The sequence below is a fragment of the Hylobates moloch genome, unplaced genomic scaffold (genome assembly GCF_009828535.3).
Source record: "Hylobates moloch isolate HMO894 unplaced genomic scaffold, HMol_V3 SCAFFOLD_8, whole genome shotgun sequence".
Lineage (NCBI taxonomy): Eukaryota > Metazoa > Chordata > Mammalia > Primates > Hylobatidae > Hylobates > Hylobates moloch.
Genome location: NW_026652283.1, coordinates 53778239 through 53795905, shown reverse-complemented (window position 1 = coordinate 53795905; position 17667 = coordinate 53778239). Strand labels below are relative to the sequence as shown.

At 36.1% G+C, this 17667-nt stretch overlaps 1 protein-coding gene across 5 annotated transcripts in view; it reads left to right on the top strand.

The window, feature by feature from the left end:
• Positions 1-17667, top strand: part of CEP350 (centrosomal protein 350) — a 168221-nt gene that overhangs the window by 61252 nt on the left and 89302 nt on the right. For 4 of the 5 annotated variants that reach the window (XM_032160857.2, XM_032160862.2, XM_032160856.2 and 1 more), the window contains exons 11-15: positions 993-1114; positions 5109-6169; positions 8153-8303; positions 10218-10381; positions 17109-17283. In XM_032160857.2, coding sequence (XP_032016748.1) covers positions 993-1114; positions 5109-6169; positions 8153-8303; positions 10218-10381; positions 17109-17283 — 1673 coding nt within the window. The remainder of the gene's footprint in view (positions 1-992; positions 1115-5108; positions 6170-8152; positions 8304-10217; positions 10382-17108; positions 17284-17667) is intronic. The other variant, XM_032160858.2, reaches the window with a different exon arrangement.

The following is a 17667-nucleotide window of genomic DNA, read 5'->3' as shown; positions in this document are numbered from 1 at the left end:
AAGGAGAGTCATTCATGGTTAGGAAATGCTTATTTGCTATACTATTTAAAAATTACCCATCATTCCTAGTATGCTCAGATAATACTTATAATAATCATGGCCTTCATGAAATGTATTAAATATGAGGAGTAATGTGATAAATGTGATGGAAAATAAAAGCTGAATTAAGAATTTCCTACAGTGATTGTTACTGATTTATTTTCCTCTCATCATTGCTATTAGTTACATCCCTGCATAGTTTTCATTGTAGTACTGAACAAATACAGTTGACCCTTGAATAATGTGGGGGTTGGGGTGCCAACCCCTTTGCAGTTGAAAATCCACATATAACTTTTGATCCTCCAAAAACTAAACTACTAATAGCCAACTGTTGACTGGAAGCCTTATAATATAATGTTGATTAACACATATTTTATATGTTGTCTATATTATACGCTGTATTTTTGCAATGAAATACACTAAAGAAAATGTTATTAAGGAAATCATAAAGAAGAGAAAATATGTTGACCATTAAGTGGAAGTGGATCATCAAGGTCTTTATCCTCGTCATCTTCATGTTGAGTAGGCTGAGAGGAGGAGGAAGAGGAAGAGTTGGTCTTGCTGTCTCAAGGGTGGCAGAGGCAAAAAGGTAGAGGTAGAAGGGGAGGCAGGAGGTGTGCACCACCATGCCTGGGAAATTGTTTATTTTTTGTAGAGACAGGGTCGCACTGTGTTGCCCACACTGGTCTTGAACACCTGGACTCAAGTGAGTCTCCCACTTCGGCCTCTGAAAGTGCCTGGCTCCCCGTTGGATTTTATTTGGTGTTTTGCTATTAGTAATATTTGTTTTTAAGACAAAATAAATTTTAATTGGTTTTATTTGACAAAAAAAAAAAAAAACACTACGTTTTATGATTTTTGTAGAGCTGAGGTGATTTAATGTTTAACTTAGGTGCTACCTGAATATATCTTTGTGACAGAACTCATATAAATTTGATGTCCTTTTCTCCTAGGCCAAACCAGGGTATCAGCCATCTGGAGAATCTGACAAAGAAAACAAAGTACAGGAACGTCCCCCAAGTGCATCTTCCAGTAGTGACATGTCTCTCTCAGAACCTCCACAGCCTCTTGCAAGGTAGAAAGGGAAGAAAGAAAGATGATTAAGATTCTTTCTTTTTCATGAAATTTAGTGGAGTGGTCTATGTTCAGTGAATTTTGTTGACCTTTGTGAACAAGAGAGCAGAGAGGTTTATTTAGAAATTGGTTTGTATCTTCTGAAATTTAAGCATAGTGCACATCTCTACTTACTGTATACCCTAGGCTAATTGTTCAAATTTTATCTTTTAATGTAAATGTCAGTTTCTTTTACAGTTGGAAGCACTCTTGCCTTCTGTGAACTAAACACACACTAAAAGTGTGTTGGATGAATGAATGATGGTGAAATTTTAAAGTGTTTGTGGTTAATAATTTTCAAATGGGATTTTTGTGTCCACTGCTATTTAAAATTTCTTATGTGTAAGAACAATTTATCCATCGTACTTTCAAGAGCTACCTTTGGATATGCTTGTGAACATACTAATAAGGACTAGGAAGGGATCTGATTTGATTTCAGATAGTCAACAGACTATTTTACCTTAAATTTTCTTAAATTTTTTTTGCTGTAATATATTGTTTACAATAAACAAAAAACTATTTGAGTTTGGAAGTAAAGGTGATGTTTAGGTTATGTGGTTATAAATTATACTTTGTAATAATAACCATTTTGGAAAGGGAAAGATTTTAAAACTCTTTGAGAATGCATAAATAGAAATCAAAATCACTATCCAATTTTGGGTTATGGTTTTTGTTTGTTTGTTTGTTTGTTTGTTTTGAAGACAGGGTTTTCACTCTCTTGCCCAGATTGGAGTGCAGTGGCACAATCTTGGTTCACTGCAACCTCTGCCTCCCAGGCTCAGGCTATTCTCTTGCTTCAACTTCCCACGTAGCCGGGATTACAGGGGTGTGCCACTACCACCTGGCTAATTTTTGTATTTTTAGTAGAGATGGTGTTTCACCATCTTGGCCAGGCTGGTCTTAAACTCCTGACCTCAAGTGATCCACCCACCTCAGCCTCCCAAAGTGCTGGGATTACAGGCATGAGCCACCACGCCTGGCCCATATGGTCCTTTTTTTACCCCATTGTCCCTAGAATAATACTGTCAGTAAAAATAGCTAACATTTATTAGCGTTTCTTAGGTTCCAGGCAATGATTTAAGTACTTTGCATATATTATTTTACTTTATCCTTGTAATTCCTTGAGTTAGGTACTGTTATTCCTGTTTTACAGAAGAGGTAATTGAGGCCTAGAGAGCTTTCTCAAAGGTCAAAACATTAATGATAGAGATAGGTTTTAATTTAGCCAGTGTGACTCTAGAAGCCTGTGCTTTAACTACTCTACATACTACTCCCCAAAAGTGAAATGTTTCATATGAGTTGCTTAAGGTTCTAAATACATTTCAAACTTTAAGTATAAATAAACTTAACATTTTTGTTTCGAATTTGAATGCTTTTATTTATTTACTTATTTTTCTAAGTGTCGTCTCTGGAGAGGATTGAATGCTTTTAGATGGGTGATACTCTCTAGTTCATCTCAGTCCTATTGTCAGACGTACCCTGCTATATTGTCTTCAATTTTTATCTTTCTCTGAATTTCCTTCTAATTCTAAACAAGTTATCCAATATTAAAAGCAAACCAAACACAAACAAATGTAGTGTTAGACCATACTACCTTGTACCAGTTCCTCACTTTTCTTTTAATATCCAACTTTGACTCCTGATGTCTAACTTATTGCGTCCACTTTCTTGCTACCCAGTTTCTGAGCTCCCCCATTCCCCGTTAATAGTTTTAGCATAACTTTATGTTTAAAAGCCTGTTACTTTTTGCTTAAAATTTGGCGTTTCTTTTCCTTACTCTTCATATCCTATTGTGTTAGCTACCTGGAAAACTCCAGATTTCATATCTCACCTTGAGAACTGAAGACCCAGCTTAACAAACACTTTCCTTGGCTAGCAGAGTTAATTGCTTCTTCATCTATACCCTACTGAACTTTTTAAATCTTTGTTTTAGTATTTGTAATGTCTTATTTTAGCTGTTTGTTTGTCATCCCTGCTAGATCTTAAGATCTTAAAGTGTAAGGATTAAGCCTTTTTATTTGTTTTTAATTTGGAGACAGGGTCTTGCTTTTTCACACAGGCTGGAGTGCAGTGGCACGATCATAGCTCACTGCAGCCTCAACCTCTTGGACTCAAGTGATCCTCCCACCTCAGCCTCCCAAGTAGCTGCGACTATAGGCATGCACCGCCACGCCTAGCTAATTTTTATTTTATTTTTAAGTTTTTTGGAGATGAGGAGCTTGCTATGTTGCCCAGGCTGGTCTTGAACTTCTGGCCTCAAGTGATTGATTCTTCTGCCTCAGCCTCCCAAGTAGCTAGGATTACAGGTGTGAGCTACCATGCCCAGCTCAGGATTAACTGGATTAAGTATATTCATTTTTGTCTCCTGTTTCTCTACTATCAACATAGCATCTGCTATAAAATTGGCATTCTAAATACTTGAATTTAAAGCTCTTGGATTTTTATTCATCAATATCTTTTATATTATAACTTCCTTTGTATTCCTATTACTACCAGCTTAGTTTAGGTCCCAATAAGCTCACACTTTGCATTTGTAATAGCCTATATTCTAAGGCATAGAGTCTGTGCTCTAGTCTTCCTTCCTTCATTCTAATGACATGCTTTTCAGCTTCTTATTACCCTGGTTACCCCCCTTCAGATGACTTATTTTAACCCAATTGCAGAAGTTTACATTTATCCGTATTAGTTTGGTTTAGATTGCAGCCTATAAAAATAAATTCGTCTCATAATTTGGTCATTTGTTGGGTCAGCCATGCCTCCCAGCTTTCTGTCATCTGCAAGTTTGATAAGCATATCTTTATGTCATCATCCTAAAATAATGGACAAGACCAAGGACAAAGCCTCATGTTCTTCTCTTTTTTTTTTTTTTCCTGAGACAGTCTTACTGTGTCTCCCAGCTGGAGTGCAGTGGCACAATCTCGGCCCACTGCATCCTCCACCTCTCGGGTTCAAGCAATACTTGTGCCTTAACCTCCCAAGTAGCTGGGACTACAGGCACATGCCACCATGCCCACCTAATTTTTTGGTATTTGTAGTAGAGATGGGGTTTCGCCATTTTGCCCAGGCTGGTCTCAAACTCCTGGCCTCAAGTCACCGCCTGCTTTGGCCTCCCAAAGTACTGGGATTACAGGCATCAGCCACTGTTCCTGGCCTGTTCCTCTAAGGGTCTTCTTAATAGTTGACATCATCCTGTAATCTCTCTGTAGTATCCCTTAATATAGAGGAAGTCTATGGTCTGGAAATATAGGTAAATACACATAATGTTGTTTAGGGCATCTTTATTCTGTTTCTAGACTTAATGGATACCCTACCCTGTATATTTATATTTATAGTTGCATATTTATAGTTGGCACTGATAGTTTTGCATTTGATTGTTTCACATTCATTAATTTTTTACAAGTATTAATAGGTTATAATAACCTCCCTATTTAGCATGTACTTTGTTAAACATAAGTGTTCAGCATATAGTAAATATTTGTTGATTAGAATAATCTATATCATGTCTACATTAATATTTAGCAATTTTAAGCATTTGTCTTTTATGTAATGTTATTTTAAAAATTCTTTATAATCAGTATTGTAAGGAATTCTGTTTATAGAATTTTAAAGATCTTACTGCCTTTTTAATAGTTTTTTAAAAATATGGCATCTTAGTTGAAAAAAGCAGCTTGCAAAACAGTATATATGGTAAAATCCCATTTTTATAAAAACAATACCACCAAAACATACTGTACAAATAGAAAAATGTTTGGAAGGATATAATTCTAAATGAAATATTAACACTGCCTCTTTTTTATTGTTTTGCTGAATGATCTTTATCTTTTTTATACTTTTTATCTGTCCTTTTTTTGTTGCAGTGCATACTCATTACTCTTATAATCAGATAAAAACAAAACTTTTTTTAAATGGTGGTTTAGTTAACTAACTAACTAACATATTGTGACTTTCATTTCCAGAAAAGACTTGATGGAATCTACATGGATGCAGCCTGAAAGATTGAGCCCACAAGTTCACCATTCTCAACCACAGCCTTTTGCTGGAACAGCTGGAAGTTTACTCTCCCATCTCTTGAGTCTAGAGCATGTAGGAATTTTGCATAAGGATTTTGAATCTATTTTACCAACCAGGAAGAATCATAATATGGCTTCAAGGCCATTAACTTTTACACCTCAACCATATGTGACCTCACCAGCTGCTTATACAGATGCCTTGTTAAAACCTAGTGCCAGCCAATATAAGAGTAAACTGGATCGTATTGAAGCCTTGAAAGCAACAGCTGCTTCTTTGTCCAGCAGAATTGAAAGTGAAGCCAAGAAATTAGCTGGGGCCAACATTAACTATGGGTCAGCATGGAACACTGAGTATGATGTGCAGCAGGCACCTCAAGAAGATGGACCTTGGACCAAGGCTGTAACTCCACCTGTGAAAGATGATAATGAAGATGTTTTCTCTGCCAGAATTCAGAAGATGCTGGGAACCTGTGTATCTCATGCAACTTTTGATGATGATCTTCCTGGTGTAGGCAATCTTAGTGAATTTAAAAAGCTTCCTGAGATGATAAGACCACAGAGTGCCATATCAAGCTTTAGAGTGAGATCCCCTGGTCCCAAACCAGAAGGGCTACTGGCACAGTTATGTAAAAGGCAGACTGACTCTTCTAGCTCTGATATGCAAGCCTGTTCTCAAGACAAAGCCAAAATATCTCTTGGTTCCAGCATAGATTCAGTCAGTGAAGGGCCTCTTCTTAGTGAGGGGAGTCTCTCTGAAGAAGAGGGAGACCAGGATGGACAGCCCCTTTTGAAAGTAGCAGAAATTTTAAAAGAAAAGGAATTTTGTCCTGGAGAAAGAAATAGTTATGAACCCATCAAAGAGTTTCAGAAAGAATCTGAAAAATTCTTGCCACTTTTTGGGCACATAGGTGGTATGCAAAGCAAAGGACCATGGGAAGAATTAGCAAAGGGAAGTCCACATAGCGTCATTAATATTTTTACAAAATCCTATCAGTTATATGGAAAAGGTGAGAAAAATAAGTATAGCTTGTACTATTTGTATATTAAGATGAATTATAATTTCTGTACGAGATATATCCTTTAGTACACGTTTTTCATTGAGTGGATAATGGAGACTTATTATTGTCCATATTAGTCGTCTTCTAAATTTCCTGCAAGCCTTAAATAAGAGTATTAGTAATTTAATCTTTAAAATTTCATTTTAAAATTGTTACTGTCATAAAATAATATTTGAGACTGGTAGTTGTACAAATTTTTATCTAGTTCAGAGAAATTCATAGATGATGTTCAGGATTGGATATATATCACGTATATACTACATTTTCTGTGACCATAATTATGTACTTCAATAGAAACTAAGTATAAGCCGGGCGCGGTGGCTCACGTCTATAACCCCAGGACTTTCAGAGTCCAAGACAGGCGGATCACTTGAGGTTAGGAGTTCAAGACCAGCCTGGCCAACATGGTGAAACCCCACCTTTACTAAAAATACAAAAAATATTTAGCTGGGTGTGGTGGCATGCACCTGTAATCTCAGCTACTCAGGAGGCTGAGGCACGAGAATCACTTGAACCTGGTAGGTGGAGGTTGCAGTGAGCTGAGATCATGCCACTGCACTCCAGCTTGGGCAACAGAGCGAGACTCCGTTCTCAAAAAAAAAGAAAAGAAACTAAGTATGTTTCTTAATACAGTGATGATTTGTGAATTCTTGGGAATATAGCAATCAAGAATTGAGAGGGATAACTGTAGTAACATTTCTAATGTGAAAACAACTACATTACTGTTTGTTAAAACTAATTTGAGTAGCAATCAGACTTTAAACAATAATGTAGCTATATATTTGATTCCTAAAACAATAACTTCTAAAGTTCCCTTCTTATCCCTGAAATCCTGCAACACAGTTTTCTTTTCTGTGATAGACTCAATTCCTTCAAGTCCCTTTCTCTATCCTTCCTGCTATATATGGAATCTGCCCATTTTATACTAACATTATCTTAGAATTTCCGGATTGGAAATTTCCCCTCTATATAGTGAATGGATTTCATCTGTTCCTCTTATGCTCAACTGGGTATCACATTGCTTTTTCCCAGAATTCATATTTAGGTATTTCTTAATGGTCTTGTATAGACCTTCATATGCTATTGCTTTCTTTTGTTTAGCCACATTTCTATTAGTGGTAATTTTAAATTTGTTTAGATTTGAAAGTTATTTTGATTTCTTTTGATGAAAGTAAAATGCTTAACTCAACATCATTTTTTAATAAGAAAATTGTTTCTTCTTAAATTCTTTTTTTTTTGAGACGGAGTCTCGCTCTGTCACCCAGGCTGGAGTGCAGTGGCGCAATCTCGGCTCACTGCAAGCTCTGCCTCCCGGGTTCACGCCATTCTCCTGCCTCAGCCTCCCGAGTAGCCAGGACTACAGGCGCCCGCCACCAGGCCCGGCTAATTTTTTGTATTTTTAGTAGAGACGGGGTTTCACCGTGGTCTTGCTCTCCTGACCTCGGGATCCGCCCGCCTCGGCCTCCCAAAGTGCTGGGATTACAAGCGTGAGCCACCACGCCCGGCCTGTTTCTTCTTAAATTCTATTAAATTTTCATTAAGATTTTATAGTTAAACTGAAGTATTTAGAGATGAAATGACAATGAAATGTTATCTGGAATTTGCTTTAAAATAGTCTGGGGGTGGTAGATGAAGGTAGTAGGAGGTTTAATTGAAACTAGATTGGTGATGTACTGGTCATTGTTGAAGCTGGATGATGAATACTTTGGTTTCATTATACTAGTCTCCCTGTTTTCATGTATGTTTTAAAATTTTCCTAATAAAAAGCTTTAAAAAAGTAGCATTGGATATAAAGGTAAATATAAAAGAAGCACTATTAAAGGAAACTAAAATGTCCCTAAGCCCATATTGCTAATCTCCATGTATGGGATGCTTTTCTTACAGTTTCTTGATTTTCGTTTTTAACCATGTTTCAATTATTACTTTTGTCAGGGTTTGAAGACAAGTTGGACAGAGGAACATCAACATCACGGCCTTTGAATGCCACCGCAACTCCTCTAAGCGGTGTTTCATATGAAGATGATTTTGTCTCCTCTCCAGGGACTGGGACTTTGACAGAAAAAAAATCAACTCTTGAACCTCAGTAAGAATATATTGGCAATATGGAATAAACTCTGAAGAGTGAGAAAAATGTGCAAATGAGAACTCTGGTCTGAATATTAGCCAAGTTTTGCTTGTTTAAAAATACATATAGAGGCTGCACATCATAGTGGAGATCCAGAGCATGGGCTGTGGATCCAGACTGCCTTTGTTTAAATGCAGGCTCTCCTGATTATTGGTTGTTTGTATTTATGCATATTACTTAGCCTTCCTATGCTTCTGCTTCCTTCTCTGTAAAATGGGGACATTAATAGTACCTGCCTGCCTCATAGAGTTGTTATGAGTATTAAATGAAATATAGGGAGGCTGAGACACGAAAATCGCTTGAACCTGGGAGGTGGAAGTTGCAATGAGCCAAGATTGCACCACTGCACTCCAGCCTGGGTGACAAAGCTAGACCCTATCTCAAAAAAAGAAAGAAAGAAAAAAATCACGTACTTAGAACAGGGCCTGGCACATAGTAAGCAGAGTATAGGTTATGAAATCAGTCCATGAATTCCTAGTAGAGTATTGGAGTATTGGGAAATTATTCCATGGTATACTAACATAAAAAGCTTAAGAAATGGTTTTCTGTGATAGAATTGAGGAAGATCAGATAGATACATGACTCCGTGGTTCCAAGTAATAAGTAATTTTCTTTATAATCAAGAAAACATTGAAAAATTTGCAAAGCTTTGAAAAACAATAATTATAATGATTATAACATCTGATAATTGTTGGGCACTTAGTGTGCAAGATACTGAAGGGACTGAGGGACTTTACCGATATTAACTCATTTTTATAATAGCCTGATGTGGAAAGTATTACTGTTATCATTTCTGTTTTAGACAGCAAACTGAAGCAGAGGTTAAATTACTTGTACATAGTCACATAGTAAGTGAATCAGACTTTGTGGAAGAGAATTTTCTCCCTATATTTAGCTGCCATATACATTTATCTGTAATTATTCATATTTAATATCATCTTTTTCAAATATTACAAATTGTAATCCATGTAAAATTATTAGGTAATCTTACAAATTAGTTAAATCTAAATAGATTAATAGGAATAGGTATAAAAATTATATGAGAAAAGGCATAGTTTTAAGTTTTGAGCTCTAAGGAAAATATCAAATTTTTAAATAAAAACTTTCAAAGATTTAATTATGGTGACATTTAATATCACCAATCAATATGATTTGATGCATTTTATTTCCAGGTAGAGGTAGAACATATTAAGTTATTGTTCTCCATAAGATTATAAGAGGAGAAATAGTTATAATATATAAATTATTAATTTGAATAGAAATTGAGGCCATATTTTCCAGTATTCAATATTATATATTTTTCTCTAAATATTAGTTTTTATTGGTTTCACTTACCTGTGATTTTTCTTAGTAATAAATTGAACAGGCCGGGCACGGTGGCTCACACCTGTAATCCCAGCACTTTGGGAGGCCGAGGCGGGCGGATCACGAGGTCAGGAGATCGAGACCATCCTGGCTAACACAGCGAAACCCCGTCTCTACTAAAAATACAAAAAATTAGCTGGGCGAGGTGGTGGGCGCCTGTAGTCCCAGCTACTCGGGAGGCTGAGGCAGGAGAATGGCGTGAACCCCGGGGGCGGAGCCTGCAGTGAGCCGAGATCGCGCCATTGCACTCCAGCCGGGGCAACAGCGAGACTCTGTCTCAAAAAAAAAAAAAATAAATAAAAATTTAAAAATAAATAAATAAATAAATTGAACCATAGGCAACAATCCAGGCAGGCTTATGGTGGTTAAAACAATTAATAATAAAATGGAAGCCATCTTTGATGTAGTTATAGTCTCCTAGTGATTAAATAGATTTTTAAATATCTTTAATTTAGCTGTGTTGTAAGACTTTTCTTTCTGGAACTACTATTATTTATTCTTTGACAGTAGCACTTTAGGCCCTCAGGAGGACCATTCTAACAGAAAGTCTGCCTATGATCCTTCCTCTGTGGATGTTACCTCCCAGCATTCATCAGGAGCTCAGTCTGCTGCATCGTCTCGTTCATCTACTTCTTCTAAAGGAAAGAAAGGAAAAAAGGAAAAGACAGAATGTAAGTGGAATTCCACATGGTAACTTTTTCTCTTACCGATGATTTTGTTGTACTAATCTAAAGTTATGATTTGATCCTATAAGAAGTTAGAAGAATTTCTTATGGTAATGTAATTAGCTTTCATATTTATTTATCATTATAATAATACCTTTTGATATATAACATTATGAATTTTTTCCTTAATACAAAAGGAATACATTTGCAATGATAAAAAATTAAAAATTAGAGATAAACACTCTTCAAAGAAAGACAAATTTCCTTTGAGCCTTCTGTTCAGAGATTACTATTAACATTTTTGATGTATACATAAAATTATACACACACATGACTTTATTTATTTATTTATTTATTTATTTATTTATTTATTTTTTTGAGACAGAGTCTTGCTCTGTTGCCCAGGCTGGAGTGCAGTGGCACAATCTCGGCTCACTGCAAGCTCCACCTCCTGGGTTCACGCCATTCTTCTGCCTCAGCCTCCCGAGTAGCTGGGACTACAGGCGCCCGCCACCACGCCCGGCTAATTTTTTGTTATTTTTAGTGGAGACAGGGTTTCACCATGTTAGCCAGGATGGTCTTGACCTCCTGACCTCGTGATACACCTGCCTCGGCCTCCCAAAGTGCTGGGACACATGACTTTATTTTAAAAACAAATGTAAATAATTGCTTGCAGTTGGTTTTTTAAAAAAACTTTATAGTGTATACATCTCTATCATTAAATATAATACCCAAATTTCCTTATCTATAAAATAGAGATAATAATAGATATGGTAATTTTTAAGCTCATATGAAATTAAGGGAGATAATGTGTACATTCCAGTACCTAGCACTGTAGCTGACTCATTGGCATTCAGTAAATATTTTTGAGTGATTGAGATACCCTTCAATGTCCTCATGTCTACTCTTGGCTTAAATTTGCTCCATAGGCCTACGGAGATGGATAATCACTGTATAAAGTGATTAGGCAAAGGCTTTGTAAACTCACAGGATGGTGTCTAGCTAGGGGAATGATGTTGCTTCCAAAAATATTTTTTCTGGAAGCTGGAAGCTGTCATTCTCAGCAGACTAACACAGGAACAGAAAACCAAACACCGCTGTTCTCACTCATAAGTGGGAGTTGAACAGTGCGAACACATGGACACGGGGAGGGGATCATCACACACTGGGACCTGTCGGGGGTTAGGGGTAAGGGAAGGGAGAGCATTAGGACAAATACCTAATGCATGCGGGGCTTAAAACCTAGATAATGGGTTGATAGGTGTAGCAAACCACCATGGCGCATATATACCTCTGTAACAAACCTGCACGTTCTGCACATGTATCCCAGAACTTAAAGTAAAATAAAAAATAAATACATAAAATAAATCCTGCTCATTGAGCTAAAAGTCTTCAAGGGGTGGAAGGAACAGGAATAGGAGGAAGACATCAATGAATATAGAAACCTATATTTAAAAGTAAATCACCTCTAGTTCTTTCTCTTAGAGATAACGGATGTTAACATTTAAACCAGCCTGGCCAATATGGTGAAACGCCGTCTCTAAAAATACAAAAATTAGCCAGGCATGTTGGTGGGTACCTATAATCCCAGCTACTTGGGAGGCTGAGGCAGGAGAATCGCTTGAACCTAGGAGGCGGAGGTTGCAGTGAGCTGAGACTGCGCCATTGCATTCCAGCCTGGGCGACAGAGCGAGACTCCGTCTCAAAAAAAAAAAAAAAAAGTATTTATTTTATTTATTTCATTTTATCTTACTTATTTTGCAGAGACGAGGGCCTTATTTTGTTGCCCAGGCTGGTCTCGAACTCCTGGGCTCAAGCAATCCTTTTGCCTCTGCCTCCCAAATTGTTGGGATCATAGGCATAAGCCACTGCCGTCTGCCTATTTAATTGTGGTAAAATATACATGACACAAAATTTATCATTTTAACCATTTTCAAATATACAGTTCAGTGACATTAAGTACATTCACATTATTATTGCAAGCATCACCACTGTCCTTCTCTAGAAATTTTTCATATTCCTCTACTGTGTACCCATTAAATAATAACTCCATTCTTCTGTCCATCAGCCTCTGGTAACCACTGTTGTGTTTTCTGTCCCTATGAATTTGACTACCCTAGGTACTTCATATAATTGGAATAATAGAGTATTATTTTATCCTTTTTATCTTGCTTATTTCACTTAGCATAATATCTGACTCACCGTTCATCTATGTTGCAGCATGTATCAGAATTTCCTTTCTTTTTATTGCTGAATAATATTCCATGCTGTGTGTATGCCATATTTTGTTTATCTATTTATCTGTTGATGGACATTTTGGTGTTTTCCACCTTTTAGCTATTGTGAATGATGTTGCTATGAACATTGGTATACAAATACCCTATTTGAATCCCTGCTTTACCCAGATACAGAATTGGCTAGATCAAATGGTAATGCTATGTTTAATTTTTTGAGGAACTGCCATAATGTTTTCTATAGCAGCTGTACCATTTTACATTCCCACCAGCAATGCACAGGGTTCTGTTTTGTCTACATTTATGCCAACACTTTATATTTTCTGCTTTTTTGATAATAGGACATCCTAATGGGTGTGAAATGTTAACATTTTTAGTAAGAGTCCTTCCAGACAATTTGTAGGCACACACAAATAGGCAATTTTATGTGTATGGGATCACATTTTACATGCAATTTTATTCTGTCTGTAGGGTATGGGTATCTTTTTCTGTCAGTAAATATGGATTACCATTTGTAAGGACTACCCACTAAATAAACTCTAGACCCATTAAGTAACAGAATACTATTCTGTTTTTGCTTTTTTTGTTTTGTTTTTTGAGACAGGGTCTCACTCTATCACCCAGGCTGGAGTACAGTGGTGTGATCATGACTTATGGCTCGCTGTAGCCTCAACATCCTGGGCTCCATCAGTCCTTCCACTCAGCCTCCCAAGTAGCTGGGACTACAGGCACACCACACCCCACCTGGCTAATTTTTCTGTTTTTTTGTAGAGACGGCTTCTGCCATATTATCTGCGCTGGTCTCAAACTCCTGGGCTCAAGCAATCCACCTGTTTTAGCTTCCCGAAGTGCTGGGATTATAGGCGTGAGCCACCGCACCTGGCTTGTTATTTGAATATATTATAATTTATTTAACTCTTTCCCCATTGCTGGATATTTAGGTTTTCTTTTTTCTTTATTCCGTTATAAATACTACTGCATTGAATATCCTTGTAAATACATCTTTATGTATTAGTCTGGTTTTTTCCTATGGGGAGAATCCTAGAGGTAAGATAATGGGGCAAATAATATGCCATGTTTAAAATGTGGTACATTTTGCCAAATAGCCTTTCAGAAAGTTAGTGCCAGTTTATACTTCCAATGAGAGTGCTAGGAGAAATTATTTTTAAATCATTAACCTAATATAGGCAGTTTGGAAGTGTTCTGAAAGTCTTTGTAGGACATTTAGACATCATTTTACCAGCACTTCCCAAACTGTGTTTTCTTGTGAAATACAAGTTTAGTGGTATAGACTGTTTCATAAGTGTTCTGAGAATAAAAGAGCTCCATGGTTCCATAAATTTGAGAAATTCTTTTAGAGTGAAACAAGATTCTTTCCTGTAAGACTCTTCAACACTGTAATATGCTAGCGCATTACTTATTTTAGGATAAGGATGAGGCTATAGTATGAAGCATTTTCCAAGTGTATTTTGACTACAGGATCATCAGTCATCATTTTATGGCATTAGAATTCAGCTGAACACAGTTTGGGAAATGCTGATCTTGCTCAATTCTTATTTTGCAATTGTTAGCGTTTGCTAAGTTAGTGTCTCACCTAAGGTCACTAACTTGTTATTGGCAAAGCCCAGATTCTGACTTCTGACTCCCAAATCCAGTCTATCATCTGGTATGATATACTGCACAATTTTGAAATCCCGTGATATAGGCTGGGCATGGTAGCTCACTCCTTAATCCCAGCATTTTGTGAGGCTGAGTTGGGTGGATCGTTTGATGCAGGAGTTCAAACTCCTGGAGTTCGAGACCAGCCTGGGCAACATGGTGAAGCGCTGTCTTTAGAAAAAATAGAAAAATTATCCAGGTGTGGTGGCGCACACCTGTAGCTCCAGCTACTGGAGAGGCTTAGGTGGGAGGATCAGTTGAGCCCCCAAAGTTGAGTCTGCAGTGAGCCATGATCATGCTACTGCACTCCAGCCTGGGCGACAGAGCTAGACCTGTCTCAAAAAAAAAGAAAAAATCATGATTTATTGAGTATATGTGTATTAATAATATGATTTAATGTAGGTTTAAAACATTATCATCTAAAACAGATCAGATGAAGTATAGGTAGCATTTTGTGGCTTTCAGTTTCCCTAATCCTCACCTGCAATACCAGAAAAACCCTGATATATTTCACTTTCCACAGCATCTTCTTAAACTTAGTTTCTCCTTCATCCCCAAGTTCTAAAATCAGTGTGATTTTAATTGTATATGCTCCATCTGGTGGTGAAAAGGAGTGTCTGCATGCTCTGTACAAAAATTTACCCAGTGTAGTTCAAAGTAGTTGGTAGATTAAAGTGGTAATCCTAGGAAAAAAAATTTTGCTTTAAGATGTGGAATATGGCTTTACTTGGCAATCTTTTAATGTCAGGACATTTTCTTTTCATATGGGTCCCTGGACTGGAGTGTAGGCCTTTCTTGCACAGAACATTATCTTGTCTACAATTTCTAGTTGTTTAAAGTCAAGAAAAAATTTTAAATTGTGTATTTACTGTCAACAAACAATATTAAGTGAATAAAGCACTCTTACTATGAAAGCAGTGCAGCTTTATTGTAGAAAAATTCGCAATAATCAGTATTAACAGCTTGCTTCTAGCCTTGGGATCCTAAATAGACTTTATAGAGTCCTTTCTAATTGATTAATAATATTCTGCTTTAAGTGTACAGTTCAGTGACATTAAGCACGTTTATACTGTTGTACAACCATCCCCACCACTCAACTTCAGAACTTTCTGTTTCCCGTACTGAAGCTCTGTATTCATTCAACAATAACTCTCCATTCCTCCCTCCCTTCAGTTCCGGCAACCACCATTCTAACTTTCTGTCTCTATGAATTTCACTAGGGAATTTAACCATTTTCAAGTGTACAGTTCATTAGCATTAAGTACATTCACATGTTTTGCCATCGTGATCACTATCTATCTCCAGAACATTTTCATCATCCCAAACTAAAATCTATACCCATTCAATAATAACTCTCATTCTCCTCTTCTCCCAGCGCCTAGTAATAACTGTTCTACTTTCTCTCCATGAATTTGCCTATTCTAGCTATGTCATATAAGTGGAATCATATTTGTCCTTTTGTGACTGGCTTATTTCACTTAGCATAATGTCTTCAAGGTTCATGTATATTGTAGCATGTGTCAGAATGTTCTTCCTTTTAAGGCCGAATAATATTCCCATGTATGTATAAACCACATTTTGTTTATCCATTCATCAGTTGATGGACATTTGGGTTGCTTTCATCTTCTGGCTATGTTGAATAATACTGCTATGAATACGAGTATAAAGGGTATTTTTTTTCACTTTTGTATTTTCTTTTGCTCTTTAACCATATGTATCTTTAAAGTTTAACTTTAAATTTTTTTGTATATGTATATTTTAAAGTATATATAGTAATTTTACAATAAATTTTTACAAAAAATTTTAATGTATATATACACATATATTTATGTGTATATATACATATGTGTGTATATATAAACATGTATATATATAATATATAAAATATATATTTTATATTTAAAATTTGTTTGGGCCACTGTTAAAATTTATATGCAGTTTTGTAATCCGCTTTTTTTAAAAGGTAATAATAAATACTTTCCCATGCTGCTGTTTAAACATACAATCAAGATGAATAGTGTACTAGACTAGAGTCAGGAGGCCTGGGTGTATGTCCTATTTCTGCTGTTGATCAGAGCAGAATACCTTGTTAAGCAAGCTATTAAGCCCCATAGATCTCTAGTTACCTCATCAGTAAATTGGGGATATAGTACTTATTTCATAATGTGTTTAAGAGCAATAAGGTACTATATATGAAGTGCATTCGAATTACAATGTCCTATATAAATGTTCAGGTTACTATTATCTATGTGATTTAGACAGGTATTCTCTTGTTAGAAATGTAGATTAAATTTATTTGAGTTACAGAGTTACACATTGAATAACATGCATAATTTTTGTTTCAGTCATCTTCTTAAGATATATTCCTATGAGTAACATTATTGAGAGTCAGAGAATGTGAATATTTTTATAAATCAGGCTACATAGTTCTTACCATAGACTTTTTCAAAAGAATTATGTAGTTCAGTTAGCAGTTGGTATGATTTTTCTCCAAGCTCTGGATTTTATCCTTTAAAAAATTCTTTTTGGTTACTTTTTCATAGGAATAGATTAGTATTTTATTGTTATTTAATATATTTATCTTTTATTACTATTGAGCTAAGAATGATTTATTAATAGCAAGTGGAATTAATGGAAGAAACTTCACTTTCCTTAAATGGAGACAGAAGGATAAACTGCTTTATTTTAGATATGGAAAACAGATTTTGAATATAGTATAAGTCAAATTTTAAATATTCTGATTTATACTTTTTATTATTTTATTGAAATCTATATATCAATTATCTCTCTCAATAACTTCTATTATTGGGAATCAGCTCTGTAAGAAATTTGCTTTACAGGGTTGGATTCATTCACTGGAAATGTTCAGAACTCACTTCTTGATGAGGAAAAAGCAGAACATGGCTCCCATCAAGGAAAGAAATCTGGGACCAGCAGCAAACTTTCTGTTAAAGATTTTGAGCAGACTCTTGATACAGATGGCACTTTGGAGGATATTTCTGGACATTCTGTGAGGTAAAGTAATGTATATTTTATACTGTAATTCATATATAATTAAAGTTATATAATTGATATTCAAAAAATCCATATAATGAATTTTAGCTCAGCAGTCTCCTTAACCGTGCATGTCTGAGCTACTACAAAATTCTGTATTTTACAAATAGACTTCATAGCTTTGTTCACAGCTCTAATCTTTATGTGTATATTGGAATATGGTCATGTATCATCTAAACTGTTAAAACCTCTTTCTCAGGAATTCTCTCCCTCTAGCACAACCCAGTTTTCTATGCTGAATGCTGTTGTTACAATTGTTTTCTTGGCTCAGTCTTTTGACTAAGCAGCTACCCTGCTTAGGGTGCTTGGTGAGGTCATAGATCAATTCTAAGTGCGTAACTCTAC